The 23,947-nt window shown below is 39.3% G+C and overlaps 1 protein-coding gene across 2 annotated transcripts in view; it reads right to left on the bottom strand.

Moving 5' to 3' along the window:
• Window positions 1-2,275: 2,275 nt before the first annotated feature.
• The window catches only part of LOC111875322 (mediator of RNA polymerase II transcription subunit 13), a 169,880-nt gene continuing 148,208 nt past the window's right edge, over window positions 2,276-23,947 (bottom strand). For both annotated transcript variants that reach the window (XM_023871463.2, XM_023871464.2), the window contains 10 exons: window positions 20,938-21,161; window positions 19,293-19,457; window positions 18,151-18,349; window positions 17,292-17,539; window positions 14,139-14,330; window positions 11,937-12,309; window positions 10,813-11,090; window positions 8,752-9,030; window positions 6,729-7,009; window positions 2,276-5,372 (listed from right to left, as the gene is read on the bottom strand). In XM_023871463.2, the coding sequence (XP_023727231.1) occupies window positions 5,240-5,372; window positions 6,729-7,009; window positions 8,752-9,030; window positions 10,813-11,090; window positions 11,937-12,309; window positions 14,139-14,330; window positions 17,292-17,539; window positions 18,151-18,349; window positions 19,293-19,457; window positions 20,938-21,161 (2,372 nt within the window). In that variant the 3' untranslated portion in view covers window positions 2,276-5,239. The remainder of the gene's footprint in view (window positions 5,373-6,728; window positions 7,010-8,751; window positions 9,031-10,812; window positions 11,091-11,936; window positions 12,310-14,138; window positions 14,331-17,291; window positions 17,540-18,150; window positions 18,350-19,292; window positions 19,458-20,937; window positions 21,162-23,947) is intronic.

Below are 23,947 nucleotides of genomic sequence, written 5' to 3'. Positions count from 1 at the left end.
CGAATAATTTATGTTCCTTAGTATGGTTGCGACACTAAGTAACCGTCTTGCATTCATATCACTGTCTCTTTAGGAGGAACGTTGAACAGCCTAATTTAATTTTAACAACATATCAAATGTCCATGGTCCCTTTCTACTTCTGATCATATGTTCTAGACTAGGCACAGGCTTGAGTGTCACATGTTGACTATGCACAGGGTTTGTATTGATTACTGACTTTCTTTGATGTTCATGACACAGAACTACAAATAATTATAACACTCACTAATCTACACACTCTACAGATCACTGCAGCACAGAAGTCCTCTGTCTGTTATGAACTTACTAGCAAATTCTTGGTATCAGCTTCTAACAGTGTAGATTCCTCTACATCCATGTCATGGCTAACCACTGACTTGTCAACTCTTGAGCGACTTCAGTTCTGGGTAAATTATTGCTGGCCTTTCCCAGCATAGTCATTCATGGTTCCAGGCCTTGTGGGACCCATGATGATATTTTCCTGTCTCATTACTCTGCACTGACTGAGTTGTGAGAGAGAAAAATATGGTCATCTGCCCTGCATGACTACAGCACACACTAAGTCTTCGCAGCATGCTACGTCTTCACTGACTGCCTTTGGGTCAGGTAAATTGCTGCTAGCCCTTGCCAGCAGTCATTCTTGGTTCTAAGTCTTGCACAGCTCACAACCATATTTTAGTCTCATGACTTGGGGGGAGGGGGTTACATAGTGGTGTTGGGGCAATATGCTACAAGCCGGAAGATTGTGGGTTTGTTTCCCAGTGAGGTCATTGGATATCTCAATTGACCTAATCCTTCCAGCAGCATTATGGCCCTGAGTATGACTCAGCCTCTAATAGAAATGAGTACCAAGAATCTTCTGTGGTAAAGGGCGGTCAGCATGTAAGGCTGACAACCTCACCGCCACCTTTGAGCTGTCTAGAACATGTGGAAGCATCAACATTTCACAACCCTATGGGCCTCCATGACCTGTTACAGGCATAGCTTTACCGTTTTTTACCTTACATCACTGGCTTGTTCCACTGGTACTTGTTTTATATAGTCTCAGCATGGACCACGTAGAAAACACCACTTTCAACAACTCTCCAATTGTTGTGTGTCTATTTGATGCCACGGGAAGTTTACCAGGCCACTGCCTAGCAATGGACATCTCCTATGGTTCTGTTATTGTCCCTTAGGCATCATGTCACAATATATTTATGCCAAAATAATTTTTTTTAACACCATGGCTTTAGTCCGCAAGTGAACTATACCGACTGAGGAACCACTGCTTGTCAGTGAAGTTAGTGTCAATTTTAGTGGATAGAGGGTGTCACATGGTCAGCACAATGAATCCCCTGGCCGTTAATTTCAGTTTTCTAGACTGGAGCCACTACTTTTTCATCCAAGTAGCTCCTCAGTTATCCTCATGAGGCTGAGTGGACCCATTCCACACTTCTCAGAAAATCTGGCAGCACCGGGAATCGAACCTGGGACCTCTGGATCTGTAACGAGGAACTCTGACCACTAGACCACAGAGGTGGTCATGTCAAATAAATACCTATACGTAATTTAAGAATTATTTACTCCCTGTGCTATGTAATACATCACCACACCAAGTAACAGTATTTCTTACTGCTTTGTCCATCATTTAGTCATGACAGGTTACTGCTGACAATGTCTGTTATTACTTCTTACATTTTATTATCAATGCATTGAACTATATGCAAGCCCATCATTGCACTGTTTCAATCCAAATCTTGCTGCCAGCTCCACAGTAGATGTTAATATGAGACAACAATGGTTAAATGAATCAAAGGAGATCATCTATTGACAAATACAAAAACACAGCGCGTAATAGTTTGTTTTCCACAATCTTATGCGCTTCAATTGGATTTTTTATGTTTTCCAACTAAAAAGGAGAAGGATGGACAGGGAATAGGGGAGGTATGCAATGTCAGCAAAAGATACAACAAAGGTATGATGATTTGGGTGATAACAACATGTATAACAGAAGTCCACTAACATTTCAGAGGAACATATCATGTTCATCTTCCAAGGTGAAGGGCGAGCCAAGCAAGAAACCAGCAACAGTTGGCAAGACAGCAAACTACACAGTGTTACGACCCGAATCATCCCCTTTGTTGTCACCTCAAATCTAACAAGCAAAACATTTGCTTCATACCTTTGGGTGAATATGAATAATGGGAATAATAAGGCTATTTGTGTTTTAGGGTCCTAGGAATTGGAAAATATTCACACAAAAAGAAGCTCATCATTTCTCTATACACATAAAACTGTATTATTTAATAATAATAATAATTAATAATAATAATAATAATATAAATCCCATGATTTTACTACCCAAGTAATAAATACTATAATCATTATTTTCAAAATTTCATTTGATGTTGTATTGTGTGGCTAAGCAACACAGATAAGTTTGATGCTCTGGTGACATGACACGGCAGGGTTTTAGAGAGGCTACTGTCCCTTCATGTAAATATGCCAACACTGGCACAAAACAAATATTTTGGTAAGATATGATGTCTTCATGTAACAAATGCCTGTTTCATATTTTATTTATATATGCATATATACACGTTTGTATGTATGTATGTGTAAGTGATTGGCGTCACATGCAGAGGAAGGAGTGTTGTGTGAAGGGACTCAGCCATTATTTGGTCCAAGGTTGTTTGCCTTATGCAGCCTCCAAACGGTGAGCACATGTCGATAACAAAAACATTTTTTCTTTCTGTATGAAATTTTTTACGTTACCACAGTAAATACATGTATAAAAAGTTTGAATGTCACAGTTGTTGACATTATTTTTCATTTAGAATGTTGGAATTTATTTTTAAGTTTTGCCTTTGAATCCTGAAAAATGTCCTTTCACTACAGAACTGGAAACAACCCTCACTTTCTTCTTAAACAGTCAGATGAATACCATAAAATGGGAGGGAGGGAACCTAGTATTTTCAGTAGCCTTTAACTTTAATAAAACTACTTTTTCATAAAGAACTCTTATTTTTCATAAAGTGGATGTTTTTCATAATAACTGGTTCAATTCCAATTCCTGGTTAATCCCTGCAGTGGTGCAACATTATGACTTTAGACCTGAGCAACAGGGCCGAGCAGGAATGGGAGAAAGGAATAAAACTGTATACTGTACTCCTTATGCCCGTGGCAACAAAGAAGCAATAACTATGTACAATTTTTTACCACAGAGGGTTAACTGATAACTGTAAAAGAATCATGTATATTCAAATAACAAAAAGGAATGAGTACAGCCACCTTTGGTGACTGCCTCTGCTCCTCATAAAATGTATTCTCAACAAGTCCACTACCCCCGTTCTGTAGTGATTACATAACAGAGTTGATGGATTCTAATCTTTGTACATTTCATTCTTGGGGAGAAGGATCATGATCTTCTGTACACATGTAAAGAGACCAACCATGTAATTCTTGCATTATGTATGTTATATATATACAAAATAAATAATTCTTTGCAACATATTCTACGTTGGTCGGTCTTTTCACTATCAGGAAACACTTGTGTTACACTTCATTCATGGCACATCACCCAAATGAGTCCACAATCATAATCTACAACTGTATTTCATTTTCAGGAGATTTTATAGAGGAACAGGGTTAAAAAAAGTGACAAATACATCTGAATTTCATCACTCAACTTCGTAACAGTTGCACATAAACTTGAACTTCTGTGCTCATGTCCAGTCTTTTCTTATTAAAAAAAATTTAAAATATACAAACTGTGATGCCCCAACTCTCTGAAATGACATTCTCCATCAACCTATTTAACAATATTACACGTTTTTTTTAACTAGAAGACATTATCTGTACAAAATGTACACAAAGAACAGCACTGAAATGTGAGCACACACACAATTATCCATTCAAGCAGCCTCTTAATATTTAATATGTACAAGAGAAGACACACTCCAACTGAAGAGGTTAACTAATTACTCGATCAACATCGAGCAACAGTTTGTACTATTTCATAATATAAGATATATATAATTTGTTTTTATATATAGATAATTATATATATATATATAAAGTTATATGTATATTTATATACTGTAGTTATAATACAAGACTTCCCATTTCCCTAACTTATGTAAAAACTGAAGAAATAAAACGCTAATAATGTCTTTACAAATTCACTTAGGTGGTCTGGATTTTATGAATAGGCTCTGTCACTTGTCTGTACTTTTTCCTTCCTTTCAAGACAATCTGGAAGAGGGCTGGACACAACAATCACCGATGCATTCCATCTGGCTGATGATCACGAGACGAAGTACTATATCACAGGAAATAAAAGTTTCATTGCGATAGACAACTGTTGCATCTCTTACAATAAATCACAATTTTCCCAAATTGAGAACACACCTTCTGCAGTACCTTCCAATCATCATGTAACATCCCACAACATCTCACAACCAGTTTCAACAAATTCAAAATGTCATCTAACATTTAAAATATGCATTAATGGATTCAGTCCATCTTGGCTTGGCAGCATTCGTCATAAAATGGTTTGGCCCCCTACCTTTAAATGCCACTCCATTTTTTAGTGATTACACTGTATGCTCAACTTCATCTAAAGAATAAATAACATAAAAAGTTTTTTAAAACTATTAATTAAACTAGACAATTTTTCTACTTAAATTTCATTCCCATCACATTTCATAAACAAAACAGAGAAAGATAAAATGGATTACTTTTCCTTTGGTAAGTTTTCAGTGACTGATTGCTTTCTTCCTAATGTCCTCCACAAAATACACGGATGTACATATTTTGTGAATCTTTGGCTAGAGTTTAGCATGCCAATCACAAAAATAATATTTCTGTATTTATAAAGGATAATATCCAGATATTTTTCCAGCAAACAATGTGGATGTCATAATCATTTCACCAGGATTGTCGTTTCCTTGGGAAAGGGGGGGGGAGTCAACACCGACCTGCATGTTTCTCTTCATTTTATATACTGGCTTCAAATGTCACATTCCATCACCAATGTTTTGAAATTTACAACTATACTGTAACAACAGATTTATTGCTGAGACACTCTTGTGGGTAACTCTCTGTTCCTCCAGCTGAAATTCAAGCTGTTATCTTCTTCTAAGACATTCTTTCACCACTTGGCACAACCATATACATGGCGAAACTTTGCCCCTCATGAACAATGGACATATGTCACTGCCTTATGCAACTATGAAGGTCAAACTAATGCAGAAGTCACATGATATAGCTGCATTAAAGCCTGCACGTGTACTGGCAAGCAAGACAGACGATCTCGTGTGTTCGAGTCCAGAGCCAACCAAGACAGAGCATTGTAACCTTCAAGAACATATCTGAAACAAATCAAGACACAGCTTCTCAGTCACTGCAGATCATCACAACAAAAGTCTTGCTTTTAAACACAATTTTCTACAAACCTTCATTTATACCCAACTGGGGTGGATTCTTATGACTACATCCTGTATATTTCTGTACCTTGTCCCTGTACATAATCCTTGGCCTACCCAGTGGACATTTTTGACATTTCCAAAGGAACTGTAGGCCATGCATAACCATGCCCCACTATCACTATACAATTTACTGTCAAACGCAGCAATGTAACCTGGTTACATTAACATAAAGCAAGGGAAGTCAGCAAACTAAGATAAGGTCTCATCGTCGAGAAAGAAAAAGTCTACGTTGTGAGGTCATCATCAGCATCATCAGCATCATCAGTGCTTTGCCTTTCTCTGTTGTACAATGTCGGAGTGCATTATGAATATTAATGGTGATGTCTTCAAATTCACAAAGTAAATCCACACCCACTGTTCACAGTAAGACTGAATGAGGGTTATATAGCTCCTTCACCAAGAAACGGAGGAATCTGAAAACAGCAAAACATGCTGCAGCGGTTAGAAGAGAGAAATTATGCCACATGATACAAGTCTAAAGCTCGATTCTAAAAGAATCAGACTTGCTGACTTCAATTGATTTGCCTGGAGACAAAGAGTTTCAGAGAAGAACATTCAAAGAGACTGGTTTTGAAATGAAATATAAAAGGTCACTGTTAATGGTGCAGCATGGAGAAAGAACTGGTTGACAAGAACACAGAAAAGTAACTGAGCTTGAACAAGAGAGCTGAACAAGCTACACAGACATTTCTCCTTACCATTCCACTCAAATTAATAAGCCTGTGACTATGGCACTGAGATAAAGAGACATTCAGGAAAGGCTTGAGAGCAATCATACTAGTTAATAATCATCGTTGTTGCCACTGTCGACGATGATAACAACAGTGCAGCATTAGGTTTTTAAGGTCTGGTCCTATGAATCCCACAACTGTCTTCATTCTTCTATCATCATTTTGGTTGTCCTATGTCTCGTCAGTGAGGTTGAAAAGCCAATGTTATGAGGACAAAATGACAAAAAATTAACTCTTTCAAGTTATTCAGAGTTCAGGGGTTCACTGTCATCTTGGGTCAACGTTTTCAACTGGTGGTGGTACCAGTGCAGTTACCAGAAAATTCTTTCCTTGATTCAAACTAAAAATCCAAGACTTGACTATTCCTAGCCTCATGTGTGCATAGCACCTGCTGACTGCTGTTTCAATCAGCAGCATATCCTTATAAGAATATGTCTGTAGTCTACTAAGTGTGGACAGCAAGCACAGTAGTTGCCGACTGTTGTTACAATGCGCGGCATATCCTTACCTGAGCACATCTGTAGTATACTGAGAATCGAGAGCATGCACAGTAACCGCTGACTGTTGCTGCAAGAGATCATCAGAGTTTTGCTGAATAGCTGGACTGTGGAGATGTAGGGCATTCTTCAGGAATGCTGGGCAGACATTCTCTAAGTGTGGACAAGAAGCCCAGAACCACTTGGGCATGCGGCCTGTGGGAGCAGTGGACACAAAAAAGCCCAAAGCTAATGGCTGTTGGTGTAATGTCCCAACCTCCTCTTGTGTATCCACTCCAACACTTCCACCACCCTAAGAAGCAGAAAGCACTTTAAGACCATTTGTCCAAAATTAATAAAGGGCATTATAGCCTTATGCAGAGTTTCAATGAACATATAATCATACTTTAGGTTCAGATATTTATTGAATGAGATAATTAAAAAATAAATTGCAATTCACAAATGTTTTTATTTATTCTGATATGAGATCTGCCTGTAGCTTGGCATACATCCAAACAGTAATTCAGTGACTTTCCTCAGGCACTCATATTCTTTTTTCATTTCCACATATGTCAATATAGCACGTTTTGAGTTGGGTATGCCTTGCCCATTGTCTGTAATGGGCTTTTGAAAATAAAACTGCAATATGACCTATGATACACAGATGGGACAACACATCACAGATGTTGTTCTGAATCTGCTGCAGTGAAGTGTACAAATGGTAGAACATGATAATCTGAACAAAAGCGTATTTTTTGATGAAGCTACATTCCACATAACAGGAATAAATATGTGTTAACTCTCAAAACTGTGGTTCCAGCTCACCCATTGAATGCTTAAATTAAATGAGGCATGTGGTCTGCACTCACAGACTGAGGCTTGTGCACTCGCCTTTCTCTCCAAGAAAGCTAGCAAATGTTTGGATAAAGGAAGACCAATTTCTTGCCCCCCTTCACACTCATTCTCAGTCCATTACATTTCTCATTTTGAGGCTTATAGAAAGGACAACTTATCAGAGTTACAACAGCAATAGAGAAGCTGTGTTGGAGTAAACATGGAAACAGTTTAATTACAGGTTGGATGTATGCCATACTTTAAATGAGGCTCATATTAAAAGAGTATGCTCAAAATAAATAATATGCAGTGTTATTTCTTAAGTTACAAGATTCACTAATATTTAAATCTGAAATACCACTTTCTTGTATGGAAATATTACTAGCTACACACCATAGACTGTTAGTTTATGGGAATATGTGGATTCTGCAACCACTGCAATTTAGCCTGCATGTCAGTGCAGTGAAGCACTCTTCAAAACTTACACATAAGTCATGTCAATTATGTAAGTAAGATTAGGATTAGATTATATCAACTGCAGCAACGTTTTTTATTTATAAAGCCTTTACATGTTCACCAAAACACAACAAGCACAGTCTGCACCACACAGCACCAATACAATACAGATGACCTACATTGAAGGAACACGACCACCACTGGGCTTCACAGCAAGATTCCTTTCAATTTAAAATTCTATTACTTCTAAAAAACATACTGTCATGTGTATGAGTGACTACAGATGGGGTTTGGATTGGTAATTACATTTACTGACCACTTACAGATCACAACTACAAGTAACTATAGCACTACTGATAAATCACACACTTTACAACCCACTACAGCACACACTAAGTACTTTCAGTCTGCTGTCTTCACCAGATGTTGTCTGGTAACGGCTTCCAATGGCAGACGTTCCCGACCTATAACTGTGCCTGAGCTACCAGCAACAGCTCGCAACGACTGAACTGCAGCAGTCCTCTAACTGATTGCTGACCAATGAACTTCACTCCACTGTGTTCAACTGCACTGAACTCAGTCAATCGAGTCATATAGCCTCCGAGTGGATCCAGAGAGAAGTTCAATTTCAATGATACTAAGACTACAGTCTTGGTATTAAACTGCCCCGACATAAGACTCTCCTCAGTCTGGACTTTAAATTTGCTGTTCCCAAAAATAAACATTAAAAGTGGGGTTTCACTGCATAAAGCACATTATACTTACCCGTGAAGATCCGTTGCAAGGAAAGGGACTATGCTGGTCTGAGGTACCACCAACTCCACAAGATGGGCTTCCAGGCTGTGATGGTGAATCCCCTCTTCGAGGACTCCCTGTAGGGCTCTGAGCACCCCCAGGTCCTGTTTCAGGCCATGAGAATATATCATTGAAGTCTTGCATGCCCTCAATTCCTTCAGGCATGTCATCGTTCAGGGCTGAGAACAACTCATCATCCCCAAGGTCTGGTCCATTGATGTGCTGCTCCTGGAACGCTGTCTGAGATGACTGAAAATGAAACATTCAATCAACTCATAAAGCCTTCAAGTACAATTCCAACCTGCCACAATATTAGGCACATCTACACCTCTGCATAGCAATCTAATGGACTTAAAACTCCAAATGTGTGCAGCTACAGACATCTTAAACAACCACAGCTTTCTGCAGTGTCTGAATATCCAATGCAGGCCATTCATCCATGAGGCAATCAAGACCAATTCATACAACTTCAACAGGAAAGAAGGTTATCACCTTCATTCAGCCCACAAGACATATACTGAAAACTATTTATTCTGGATAAAATGGCATTTTTATGGCCTTTTCCAATGTTTCAAACATATATCTTAGCAGCCCCCTTAAAAAGCAGCCTGAAAAGGGGAGTATATTGTTTTTATGTCCACTAATCAGAGTTAAGAATACCTCACTGTCTTATGGCAAGGAACTACAAGTATAAACATTGCCACCAAGCCACTAGTCAGTAACTTCACCTTGATCAGGGAGAGAGCCAGACTCCTTAAAATGACAGAAAAATGGGAACATTAACTAAGGGCAATTTATAATTAAAACTCAGTGGGTATATGTTAATAAATTGGAGATAATTCTAAGATCTACTTATGCATATTTAGAATATGGATTGTCCAAGGAAATGGTAGAACCAATCGTGAGTTTGACTACCATCTGATTTTGTAAGAAGTGCAGTGTCAGACTGGGCTTCTGTGCAAGTACCAGGAGAATACACACAGTGTGACCTCCATATAATATATGGACTGCTTACATTCTGATACTAATAACTGTATACGGTGAAATGACAATGTATACTTCTGCCTATTCATGGGCAGATTATCTTGTTTGTGGCTCATTGGTGTCATTTTGTAGGAGTGCCCGCAACGTTGCAAAAGCATCTAGCAAGTATGTTCAGTTCTTCTGCCCCCCCACCCACCCTCCCATCCATCTTTACGGATGAAACAACTAAACAATCATTTGATAACATGATAGCACGAGTAAAACTGCCCCACTACGCTGTGACATGTGCAAAACCATCAACTTTCAGCATGACTTCAACAGTGAAGGGTGCTGCTACATAATGCTGGACTCAAAATCATCTGCACAACATCTGAAGGGCAGAGAGGATGCCACAGCCATTTACAGCACACAATGCCAACCACTAGTGTGAGAAACACTTGCAATGTATTCCTAGTTTCATTCATGTGCCCCACCATTAAAAACAAACCTCCTCTTACAGTGCCTCCACTGCCTTCTTGTAGCTTTATCCATTTGTTTACTTTCTTATATTACTCATATTCCTTCATCTGAACTACTTCATTTCACCCCGCCACCCCCCAAATTCTTTTCTGTTGTGTGCAAAATTTCTTCCCCTTACCTTCCATTTGTGTTGTTTAATTCTGTTTGCATTGTGTTTCATTTTAACCTCTTGTACTCACCTTCCTTCATCTCTTACACCCACTGACATAACAGCCACCTCCCCAGACTGTCTGCACTGGCTTCCTCACAACCCTCAAGTCCCAGTCTGCCCTTCCCCACACTGAGAACCATTTTTCCATGACTACCTTTCTCTTCTACACTCATAATGTAGGTAGTTCCTTAAAAAATGTTGCCACCACAGCCAATGTCCATACTGTGTCACAATCCATAAGCATGTTTGACGCTGTGTACAGCTGTTACAGCATTATATCATTAACTGATACATTTTATTTAAAAGTAACAATGTTTTATTACAAATGCTATTCTGAAAATGCACAACTGTGTGTTTATGAGCATTCATCAACCTACCTGACTTGTAGCAGAAGTGGGAAACACCAGAATATGAGTGCAAGACACATCATGAGGTGTTGAGAGCTGGCAGTTCACAGATGTCTGGCTAAACCTCTCATCTGGTGTGAACTGATCAGGCATCAGTCGGAGTGCCGAATCAGGCTCCAGCGATACAAGACATGCACTCAGTACACATGGAACATCACTAGGGTACATAAGGCTGCACTGTTCGCAAATCTCTTTCAAATGTTTTGAGGCCTTCAGGAGGGATTTACGACTGAGCAGCCAACTCCAGCCTACAAGCAAACAGCAGAGAAATATTAAAGGATGTATGTGTGTGCACATGCATAAGTTACATAAACACACACACACATAAAATAGTAAAGGTGGGTGGTATGAGAAATTACTGTCTGGACTGGCCACAATATGACACTACAGCATGTCGGACAAAAACCCTTCTACCAGGAGCAGGCAGAGTCGAGTCTGCTGAGTCATTTGCCATTCATTTCAAAGTTATGGTTTCCATCACTTGTGAAGTCAGTTTGTGTATTGTGCCCCCAGCGATCTGCAGAGAACAATTTATGTGAACAAGCTCTTCAGATTAGGCAAACATGCTTGAGAAACCCATAAGGAGTTCGAACTTGTTTTTAGAGAGGAAACAATGAACAGAACTCAGCTCTGTGACTGGTTTTCCCAGTTCAAAAGTTGTGAGACGTTAAAAGTGTTTAGGAGCTCCACCTATGAGTAAAGCAAATGAAAATGTGATGCAAGTCAGAGAAGTTATATCTGCATAATAACAGAGTTTTTCTATATACAAATTTCGGGTGGGGACTGGCAGGAAGCATACAGAGGTAAAAATTTCTTGATTTAAGAGCTTATCTATTCAACAAAAAAAATTTGTGATAAAACTTTTATAGCAATAATATTAATCCCACTCCCTAATCTTTGATCATAAATATAAGACTTACACAATTCTTTTATGTACAAACAATATATTTGGATGGAATAATTTTGTATACTGTAACAGCAGACAAGACATATATATGATTCACAATTAGAAAGTTTGAAAAATGTTATCTTAAAATGTAAGTTAAACTGAAAGCTGATATGCTAGCATATTACTAAACTACACTAAGCTTCACCTTTCAGCTCTCCGTGTCCTATCCTGCCAATGCGACCCACAACAAGCCTCCACGGTCGCACACTCTGTGACATGACACCCAAGATAAAATCCATCAGTTTCTGCAGTCCAATGCGCCTTGCTGATGCCTTCTTCCTTCGGATGCGATTGGGGATGTCAATGTTAATAGTTGCAGTCTCAAATATTTCGCCACGCTCATCAGTCGCAACAGCCAACAGCCAGCGCTGATCTTCAGACAGGCAGTAGCTCACATACAGAACAGAACACTGCTCACCACTGCACTGGCCAAATGATTCCCCGGACTCTGCTTTCTCCTTTACGGGAGCCAAAACATAGGGAGGTGTATACACCCGATATGGAGCTCGGTTCTTCTCCTGCAAGAAAACCGGATCTTGGGTCACACTCAACTGCAAGGTCTCTGTAGCTATTACTCCCCTTCTCCGTACAACTATGGAATTTTGAACAGTTCAAATTACACTACAATGTGGAAAGCTCATGCCTTCTATCACAAGGAATACACCAAAGTAGGTCACAGTTTCTATACATGTTATGATAAGATCTGTTAATATTTCTGCCTCTCTACAGAACTTAATGACTTGTTTCTCTAATCAAAAGCAATAATTACTTTATTTCATAGCAATAACTACAACAATCACCAGATATGGTTTCTTTTTATTAATTTTTTGTTCCTCTAATATGGCCCAAGAAACTTGCTCAGGATAGGGTTCAGTGGAAAGGTCTTGCTCAGGTTCAAGTCCAGCAGAAGGTTCTTATGAACTTTCTCAGGTTCAGGTCCAGTGGAAGGCTCTTATGAACTTTCCCAGGTTCAAGTACAGCGGAAGGCTCTTATGAACTTGCTCAGGTTCATGTCCAGTGGAAGGCTCTTATGAACTTTCCCAGGTTCAAGTAGAGCGGAAGGTTCTTATGAACTTGCTCAGGTTCAGGTCCAGTGGAAGGCTCTTATGAACTTGCCCAGGTTCAAGTACAGCAGAAGGCTCTTATGAACTTGCTCAGGTTCAGGTCCTGTGGAAGGCTCTTATGAACTTGCTCAGGTTCAGGTCCAGTGGAAGGCTCTTATGAACTTGCCCAGGTTCAAGTACAGCAGAAGGCTCTTATGAACTTGCTCAGGTTCAGGTCCAGTGGAAGACTCTTATAACTAGCATCTCAAGAAAAAAATCTGTACAATTACTTGTGACTATGAACTACGAGGAGGAACCCAAATGATATAACAGCACTCCAGTACTGAAGCCACTGATAACAAGATGGCTATTTTCAGCCAGGTGGTGGGCAAGTATTCTTTCGTTTGAGCAGTTTATCTTGCATACATCATTCTGTGTTGTGTTGGTCACACATGCTAAACTATTTAACACAGATGTGCACATGTTCTGAGATATTTTACATGAGCAATTCTCAAGAACAAACAGCTGGTATATTTAAAGTTCCTAATGATCACTTTCTCAGACTGTGAATTGGTTGGTGCAAAGTCTTGGCCAAACTGTTAATCTCAAGTATCAGAGATACGCTAAAATGTCTGCTGCAAACATCCTGAGATGGGGTGTAATGGTGACTGAGGGATCCAGCAAGATAGTGGGCCCTGTCTGTCCCACACTCTGTGGTGACAAACAAAATGGATATGGTCTCAATTGTTTCTTCTTTTGAAGTTTCTGTGGGGTGGAGTGAGGCTCAGTTCACTTGGTACATTGGCCACTAATTAACATTTTGTATCAGCCCAAGATGACAGATGATCATGGAGCATTTGGTGGAACGAGAATTGTCAGAGGAGACCAAAGTACTCGGAGGAAACATGCCCCAATGCCACTATGTCCACCACAAATCCCACATGATCTGACCTACAATGAAACCCAGACCACTGTGGTGGGATGGGGGCAACCAACCATCTGAGATATGGCATGGCCCAGCCCTCATTACTCTCCAGACCATGTTCCCCATGACTCATTCCTGTACCTAAGTTTGAAACTGAAGCAACTGACTAAAATGCAATATCATTCTCATTTACTGTTAAGTGTCAATGGATTTTTACAAGAACATAGCAGAATAAAGGACGGAATTAGACAGATTAAAAACAAATATAAATTTTACCTTCTTCATTCAATAAAAATGAATACTTGAATTAAACAGTAGAGAATATTCTTAATATACTAAACATTAATACAACATTTTAAAATAAATAAGTGATACATACATCTTTGTTTTTGAGGAAGAGATCAGCCATGGCAGCTGTGCCAAAGCCAGTGAGTGCCTTGATGTTGGACGTATGCGTCAGCATGCGGCGGCACTGAGAAAACACAGAGAATGCTTGTGCTCGCATGTGATCATTCTGCCTGATTCGATTACGTGACTTCCCCAGTTCCACAATGCTCTCCAGAGAGATGAGCTACAAAGGGGGAGAAAAGAATGCTAAGAAAGTTTCATCTGCAAAGCAATTATAATATTATAATGTGCAATTTGGTCTCTAATAGGAGTTTGTTCTGTGAATTGGAATGAGAAAAGGAAAAGAATTTTAGTGAAAGTTTAGATTTAACTATTAACACAGAATAATTGTACATCACAACATTTCTGAAATTAAACGCAGTAATATTCAAACAGATGTGCACATGAAGCTTCATTATAAGTGTATACTGAGAGTTGATATACAGAATAACTTATAAAACGTGGTCTGTTCAAAAAGTTTTGGAACTTTATTTTATAATTTTCTTCGGGCATGCCTGCAACTGAGTGAACCTTACTGCCTTCAAAGTACTCCCTTCCTGCATGATGCTGCAACTTCTGGAAACAGTCCTGGTATGACTTTTTTGGGATTGCGCGTAGCTCTGTCTGTGAATTTTCTGTAATTTCTTGAATCATCTGAAATAGTTGTCCTTTCAAAGAGGATTTTAGTTTGGGAAATAGGAAAAAGTCTGCTGGAGCCAGGTGAGTAGGGTGGTGAAGGAAGTACAGTTGTGTTTGTGTTGGCCAAAAAGTCATGGATCAGTAGCGATGCACCTACATGATGGAGGAACCAGCTGCGCTTTTTTGGTCTTGGTGACTTTTTTTCCAACCCATTGTGAAGACTGCATTTTTGTTTCCACAGCATATCAATAAACCTGTGTTTTGTTGCCAGTTATAATTCTTTTCAGCAAGTTTTCATCCTTGCTAGTGCGATCCAGAAGTTCCTGACAGACTGTAAAGCAACTGTCCCTCTGATCCTGTGTAAGAAGTTGTGGGACAAACTTTGAAACTATCCCATGTATTTCTAATTTTGTCGTAAGGGTGTCAGACATGATCCTATAGCTATGTTGCACTCTTCTGTTATTTCGCACACTGTCAACAAAAAGATCAGAATGCATGATTTCCTGCGCAATATGAGCACCATCACATGATGCTGAGGGCCATCCCAAACGTGGCTCATCACGTGTTGACTGCCGACCATCCTTCAATCACTTAAACCATTCATAACAATGTGTACAGCTCAAGCATTGATTATCATAAAAGTTTTTCACCATTTCATGAGCATCTGTAAACGTTTTCCCCTAGTTTGAAGCAAAATTTAAAGGTAATAAGCTTCTCATGGATATCAGATATTTCAAATATGACATGACACTCTACATGCATCTGAGTGAACAGCTCTAGGGCAATGACTAATCACAGAAAGATGCGGCGGCAAAAAGGATGACAATCTGGAAGCACACCACTGGGCAGCACAATGTACCTGACATTGCTAAGACTTCGAGTTGGAGCACTATTTCAAAAGTTCTGACGCTTTTTGAACAGACCATATTTTCGAATGTTTGAAACTTCCATGGTGAGTGACTGTGATGCAGTTTTCTCAGGCCATCAGCCATGTCACTCATTGATTGTCCAAGAAGACCTCATTGGAAACTTATAACATTAACCCTACAAAGATACAATCAAAACTTTCATTACTTACCATTTCTTCTTATACAGAAATCATAATTTCATGTCTAACACACAATAACGTCCAGAAGCAAAGAATTCCAGGACACAGAATTTCTGTTTCTAGCTTGATGTTCTACCTGCAATACACTCTACAGTCTGTTAGGTATACAGCTCCTTTTGTGGTGGGAATTTGAATGTGCCGTTTCACATCATGCAAACTTGCGTGTCATTTTTAGGATGGGGAGGGACTGTTTGCAGAGACTGAGATACTGTGCCACAGTCAGCCTGACAGCAGTGCATCACCATCAGTTCTCACTCAATCTCTTCTCTCTTTCTTTCCTACAGTGCAGTGTAGAAACAGTTACACTGACCTCTTGAGCTGAGACAGCATGGTGCACGATGCAACCACATGCATTCCCACATAGAGATATTCAGATCTGGGCAACTTAACATCAGTCAGACGGAACCCTAAGAGGAGATAGAGGGCTGAAAACGTTTTACAGGAGACATACCAGACATGAACTGAGTAAACCTGTCAATAAGAAGTTCCTGCAAGGCCGAGGGCCAAGACTCGATAAGGAAAAATGTAGTGCCCAGAATGGGTAGATAAACATTTGCACAACAGGTATGCAGACTGGAAGATGAAAACCTTAGCCAGCTGACACAGCTGCATTCCTTACACATGGCATCCATTAAAAATTCATATCGTTATCTACACAATGAAATCTGACAAAATACTAACCAATACAATAAAACCTAAATTTAAACTCTCTACCCTCTACCCCAAAAAGTCCAAACCTTTAAATCCAAAATCTCTGTTACTGTGTATGTTTTAAAACCATTTACATAAATAGAACATAAAGGGTTCTGACGATGGTGTATAACATTCAGAATTACTGTTTTCTTTTGATGTTCATTGTCCAGTATTCTAAAAACTAATTCTGAGCATTTATATAAAATTTACATTACTTATTTAAGACATATTTATAATAATAAAAGCAGTTTATAAAAAGTAAAATGCCTGGCCTAATGATGACCATATATTAGGTCAAAACATACCCAAACAACAGAAACTGGCACATGCTATGCATCATGTCTATGCACATTACTTGCTTGCAGCAATGACACAACATAACCATTCTATCGTACTGCATACAATGTACAGGATATGCCAACGATTTATAGAATTTCAACCTCTCATCTCATTCATTACTTGCCGCTTTAATGTTCATTTTACCATATTACATACCCTGTGTTACAGTGTTAACTGTCAGCAACTTCAAGAAGCAATTCACATACAGGTACATCTCTCAGGGCTGGAGCTGTTTTAACCACGAATTCTCTTTAATAATATGTAGCCTTACTAGTTTACTGTCACATCACCAACAACCTCATTACAGAGCTTGCTTTCTCATTATTATGTTGGATATTCACAAAACATAACTAACATATAACATACCTGTACACTAATGTTGTTGCGTATGCTTTCTGGAATAGCAGAGAGAACAGTGGTGAAGCAGCGCAGCAGGCTAAGACAAGATAGCCTCTGCAGATCTGTGCTGTCACTACCTATTGTGAACGGATCTACAAGATAAACCACCAGTGCTGGTGGCTCCACATCGTCATCGTCATGGTTACTGTCACCCGCACTACTCAATTGGCCACCTGACATCAACGGGTCGCGACTGTTCGAATTGCTGTCACCGTCTGCACATGGATTCACAATAGCACAAAACTGGCATTAAGGAAAATCCTTACACGATTTATCCATTCTAAAATTATCTTTTATGATTAATTAAGGTTAAGAAAATCGGCTGAAACACAGAGAACCAAACAGTTTTAAGGGGCTGTTAGGGATATTAGCTCTCTGGTTTTGTTCCTTGGAATTAGCCAATACATATAACATTTCTTCACTTCTATTTGCATTTTGTGTTTGGACTGAATAGTTTTCATGTTGACTTAAGAATCTCTCCCAGAAAAGATTGAATTTCTATGGTCCCAGCTCAGTTTTCACATACAAATGATCAGTATCTAAAGCTTCTGTAAGTAGGGTTCAAATCCATATTACTATAAAGAAATACACAGTAAGAATAAAAAAACAGTCATTTAAGAGTTCTATCTTCTGGGATGTGATGCCATGCAGTCTGGTCAAAGTTTACTGGTGTTTCTGATGAACATACTAACTCCATCTTCAGGGTTGAAGAGCAAACCAAGCATTTCAAAGATGGAGGGAATATGCTCCCCAGAGATGTTGCTAAAGCTCCGCCAGACTACAAGGCCATGAGAATTCGAATCTCATAAAAAAGACAATGTCCTACCATGATCTGATTTAGGTGTGGAGGGAGCCTTATCGGGTATTTGGCCCTGATTACTCTCTGGAGTTGAAGGAGGCGGCATGGGGGAAGGCAGAGGTCTGTCCACTATCATTCGGGGAGGCTGCGAACCCTCAGGTGGATCCAACAATGTTCTGTCCAATGGCACCTGCGACAGAAGTGGAGCTAAATGGTGCCGGCACACCTAGAATAAAAAAGAAGGCAATTCACACTTTACAACCGCATATATAATCAAATGACTACAACTGCATTTTATGTCTACAATGTTATATAAGTACTTAACATCACAGTGTAAAATTTCTAGAGAACAACTTATGCCCTTTACTGTGTGGGTACAGTGGTTTAAAATGTCAAGCTTGCAGTCAGATTTTAACCCAGGGGTTTTAGATGGAAAGGACGTTTGTACTGAAAGAATTATAACCACTTATATTTCTGCAAATGAAGAGTACTATTTTCTGGGATGTTATGCTCTGTAGGGTGGTAGAAGACTACCAATGTTCTGAAGGCACACACTGCTTCGATCTTCAGGGCTGAAGAGTGAGCTATCCTCACTCTTTGACACTGACACAACATGTACCTCTGACACACAGGTAAACTTTTACCAGACTATGCAGTACAGTATCACCAAAGACAGATACTGCTGTGGGAACATAAAATATAATATTTTTGGAAATGTTTTCCTTTCTACACTGTGATGCCATATAGTCATAAGTCATATAGGCCACGTACACACACCAAATAAAAAACTGATCACTATGTCAAAATCTATATCACTAACTTCTGAATGCATTTTAACCCCTTGGCATGTAACATAAAGTACAACTTGCTGAAGAAATATCTGGTATACAGCATGAAGGCTGAGTCATCTTTGATTTCAAATTGAAATTTATAGTGTGGTTAAGAACATCTTGCATAGATATCACAAACAATTACAGTCTGCATATCTTCAGAAACTCAAAACAAAATAAACATTTATCACACAATAATGAGGATTCTAATGCCCCTGCTCCACCTGGTTACAAGTTCAGACAATCTTTGAAGTACAATTCTTTTGCTTTACACTGCACTCTGAAAAAAAGACTTCCAAGGGGTTAAAGAGAGTCTTCATTTGGAGATGAGGTACTTACTTGAGCATACAATTTGAGCATATTTGTAGCTGGATTATCTCCGAGCATTGTAAACCACTCATCAACAGGTTCTTTTGCCAATTTGAGAGCAGCTGTTTTTCCCACTCTGAGAATTCCATCTCTCAGAACTTTGGTAATAGGGCAGTGACGGCCTAGGCGGCAAACCTACCGAAAAGGAAACAAACTTGTCACCATCTACAAAATATGTCAACTATTTAAAACACACAATCCAACTGCTGACAACAGGAGCAAGTAATATGACAAACACGGTTTGATAAGAACACTGCATATGAAGCAGGTTGCTCTTTCTTGTATTATGTTATACCAGTATTTAAATGTTTTGATTTTCAGTTTAAAGTAACTACCATTTCATTTAATAAAAGAAAGAAAAAATGAACGCAATGCTTTTGAAAAGCATAACACCACAAAGTTGTATGAGGGAGTGGAAGTAGATCTCAATGCCCCAGTCCTTATGACATGTATCTTTCAGAGTGGCCCACATGATCAAAAAGTTGAGCACCTCTGCTGTACATCTTCAGACCCTATATGAAGAAGCACTAAGACTGCCCTCACCTCAAAAATTTGCACATCTTCCATACTGTTATAGCAGATTTCAGTCAAATAGCAAGAGGGCAGGGTGGCCACCAGTAGCACGGTATTCATTTCAATTTGAAAAATTAGTTAAAATTTGGAAGGGAACACATGCATTAGGTAAATGAGTGTGGGTGTAAGTGGGCGCGCGTGCGCACGCACGCACACACACACACAGAGTGCTGTCATCTCATAACCACACTTTTCTTCCTCAACCCTTTACAAGCTACATATCATGTAGAGTGGCTTGGGATACTTCTCTAAGATCCACCAGAGCTAAAGAGATCACCTCGTTGTTAATAAATTAGTTTGTCATTTCTGTCAAGAGGGCGTCTATATGACAAATTGATGTTTACAGGAAACAACAGGCTTTCACATGTCACATCTGCTGTTGTTTGAAGGTCATTTCACAAAAATATGGCGGGCTTTTGTGAGACACTGTATTTACCTCCAAGCAGCAGGAAGTTGTATGTTGGAGCCTGTCACAGGGTTAAGAAAGGAAAGTGTGCTATAGCTCTGCATAGACTGTGGTCTGCCGAACTATGAATCTGTGTAGTCTTGTAGGCTGATACTGATGATTTGGAGGTACATGTTGCCAATAACTTCAGGTTTGAAGCATGCAGGGTGTGGAACTGGCTCCAGTGACCTCTTCCTGTAAGTGCGAGTGGCCACCCTCCTTATACCCTACCCACATAACCATGCAAATTCCCCAGCCCGCACACTTCAACTCTGAAAATGGAAGCACAATGTTCTAAAATGTCACTATATGCCCCCATGACTACAGTATTGTGAAAACTTCACGACATCCACTGTTCTCTGTACCCACTCTTCACCATCTATACTGCAAAGGCATTCTCGATATGTCTATGGTAGTCTTCTCTAATCATTTATCACAAACAAAATGCTGTGGCAATGAGGCCTTTACTCCATCCATGAAATAAAACGTACCCCAGCCACTTACGACACTGTCACAAGGTGCCAACTCGCCAGCACTTTCAGCTGCTGCACAAAAACACCAGTACAACTAGACAGCTGGCAGATCTTAATAACTTACCTCATATGTTGCGCTAAGCTCTCTGAAGAAGGTGCGCACCCGCTGAAGGATGTAATCGTTGTCTGGTGCAACCACGATATAGGCCACATCTCTGGCATAGGAATATGGCTCAAGTAGTAGTTTTTCCCAATACTGGATTGCATAAGGTGAGAGTGAGAGCCAGTCTTTCTCGCAGCCAACCATTAATGATGGGATAGGTTGAGGTTCACAACGATCTTCGGTCCCTGGAAGGTGAGAACTTACATTCAGACAAGACAAACTGTGCGCTTCTAATGTGACATAATGACATATTTTATACATCTCTACTGTTTACGCAACGCATGCTGACTCTATTGCATTATACCTGATCAAAGTCAACCCAAGATTAGTGACTGAAGATCATGGAACAAATACTTTCTTAGTTGGAACATGTCATTTCCTTTGATAACACCTGCAGCTGAAACAGTCCCATTACAAGACAGCATGCACANGGGGGGGGGGGAAGTCATAAAATTTAAATACATAATGGTATCAGTCTAAATTTGAGTGCAGAGTTTAATTACCTGACATTACTTCTATATGATCTGAATTAACTAGTTCCTTTAGGATTACCTTACTTTCGTTAGTAGGACAGATGGTAATTCACATGACAGAGTCAGTCAGATTCTTTCACTTATGGGAGGCTTAGACAAAGTCTTGCAGTCAGGTGTAAGAAAGGAAGCAGCCAAGTAACTTAAAAATAGGAGACTTTGGTACATGGTTCGTTTTCCTTTTGTAAAATTAAATCTGGACATTAACAAATGTTATGCCTTTTAGAGGGGTATCTCGAGGGCTGGGGCTACTGCTCAAGTTTTCTGTCGAAGAGTGAGGGGACTGTTTATATCTCCTAAGATAAAAATTCCTCTTTTGGTTGTAATTGGAGAATGCAGATTTTTGTGCCCTCATGCATGTTTGGGACTAGTCAATTAGAACCTGGAAGGGAATATCTTTTGTTCAGAATTTTGGAATTGAGGAGAAGCCTTTCTCTCAGAGATGACTGGCTGCAACCACTCTGCAACTTCTAGTGACTCAGTTTGGATGTGCCTGAGCATTGCACATTCCAAATCTACAACTTCTTAATTATTTAGGTTTTGAGGACAGTTTATTCAGGGAAACCAATTAACAGAAGTCATAGTTTGTCAAACGTAAGTAATTCAAATACACACATCTTCAGAAACACAGAAGGTATATAAATTAATGTCTCAATGTAAACAATGAATTTGTCTTATAATATAACAATGCAGATAAATAAATCTTTATCAATATGATAGTGTTTTATATTTATGCACGTGGAGTAACATGAAAAAGCAACTCCTGGTCACATTAAATTACAACCTGTTAAATACACCTGAGGAAGAATCCCATGTCTACTTTAACTCAGCAAAGTCATATCAAATTCCACCTGTCAAATGGGACCAATCTAGAACTTTACAGGTTTCCTTTCACATTGGATCTTACTGCCATCCAATAAACCAACTCTATTGCCCCTGTGGTCCTACCTCAGAAGTTAACATTACTTAGCCCGAACCATTCTACAAGTCCAGCCCATCATCAGCCATACACAACCCCAATGATGTCCTAAACGGTTGCTATGGCTGCTATAAGTGGTGCCTAAAGCCAATAATGGACTGCTTTTCAACAGGTTACATAACTCTCAGGAACATCACCGATTTTCTAATAGCCCATTACAAGCCTGAAGCCATTCACTTTGAATGTGAATAAAACAATCAATGTTCTGTCACAATTTTTGTCATCATCAGGGGTTTTTATTATAGGAAAAACTAAACACTAAACTGGGGGGGGGGAAAGGAGGAGTAAAGCCATCCCTGTACCAGGCCATGAAGGCCAATAGGGTTGTGAGACGTTGAGGGTCCCACATTATCTAGACAATTGGCTCAAAGATGGCGGTAAGGTTGCCAGCCTTATGCGCTGGCTGCACTTTACTCCCCAGGAAAATTATTTAATTAATTCCTGGTACTCATTTCTGTTAGAGGCTGAGTGAACCCCATGGCCATAGTGCAGCTGGTATAGGATTAGGTCAACTGAAAAAATCCAATAACCTCATCAGGACGTGAACCCGCGACCTTCTCGCTTGTAGCATAGCCCCTCAACCAACTATGCTACTGTGTGCCCCCAAATACTAAACTGTGGAAAATCTTAAATGAAATAAATTTTAACACTGAAATTACTGACATGGTATTGCTGAAATTGAACATTAAATGAAGGAAAAACTTCAATCAAGGAACATTAGACAGGGGGGTGAGAACTGTAATCGTGTTTACTATCTACATTTACACATGCTCCTCTGAAAACACTTGCATTAATGACTAAAATATGTGTTAAACTAAGTTACCATTCAAAGAGTTCTGTCTTCTGGGATACAACTTTGTGTAGTCTGTTGCTTCATGCTGGTTTCTTACATGGATTACTCTTCAACTGTGAAGATGGAGGCAAAAAGTTTCTCTGAAATGCAGTTCACTTTCAACAGACTACATGGCCTTGCATCCCAGAAGATACAGCTCTTCATAACCACTGCTCTGAAAACCTAGTCCTACAAGTTAATTTTCATTTTTTAATTCTTACATATTCTTGGCTTATTTTCTCTATAATGGTCTTGGCTTCTATATATAATTATTACATTATATTTTTCAGTAGCAGATGGGAAGACAAAACATTCTCCTAGCTCAATATGACTTTAATTTCTTCATAATTGAAATTTTGATCTGTCACGCCCAACTATCTGAACCATGCCATATTACTGAAAGATTTATGATGTCACACACTGTGATTCTGTCTTCCATTGTGGCGATGAGATATGAACATGCATTGTTCTCACTTTCTTACTACTGGACCAACTGCATTTCTTTAAACTAGAACCCTCGAACAGTTTTTAGCAAAGCCAGCTGTTTACATGTCCATGATGGTGATTTTGTTAAGGCTGATTCAGTGTACAAACATGCTCAAAACTCATGAGGTACATAATTCTGGTACT

Source organism: Cryptotermes secundus, unplaced genomic scaffold (genome assembly GCF_002891405.2).
Source record: "Cryptotermes secundus unplaced genomic scaffold, Csec_1.0 scaffold1789, whole genome shotgun sequence".
In the NCBI taxonomy this organism is placed as follows: Eukaryota; Metazoa; Arthropoda; class Insecta; order Blattodea; family Kalotermitidae; genus Cryptotermes; species Cryptotermes secundus.
Note: the sequence above shows the minus strand (reverse complement) of the source record. Positions and strands in the feature narration are given on the sequence as shown.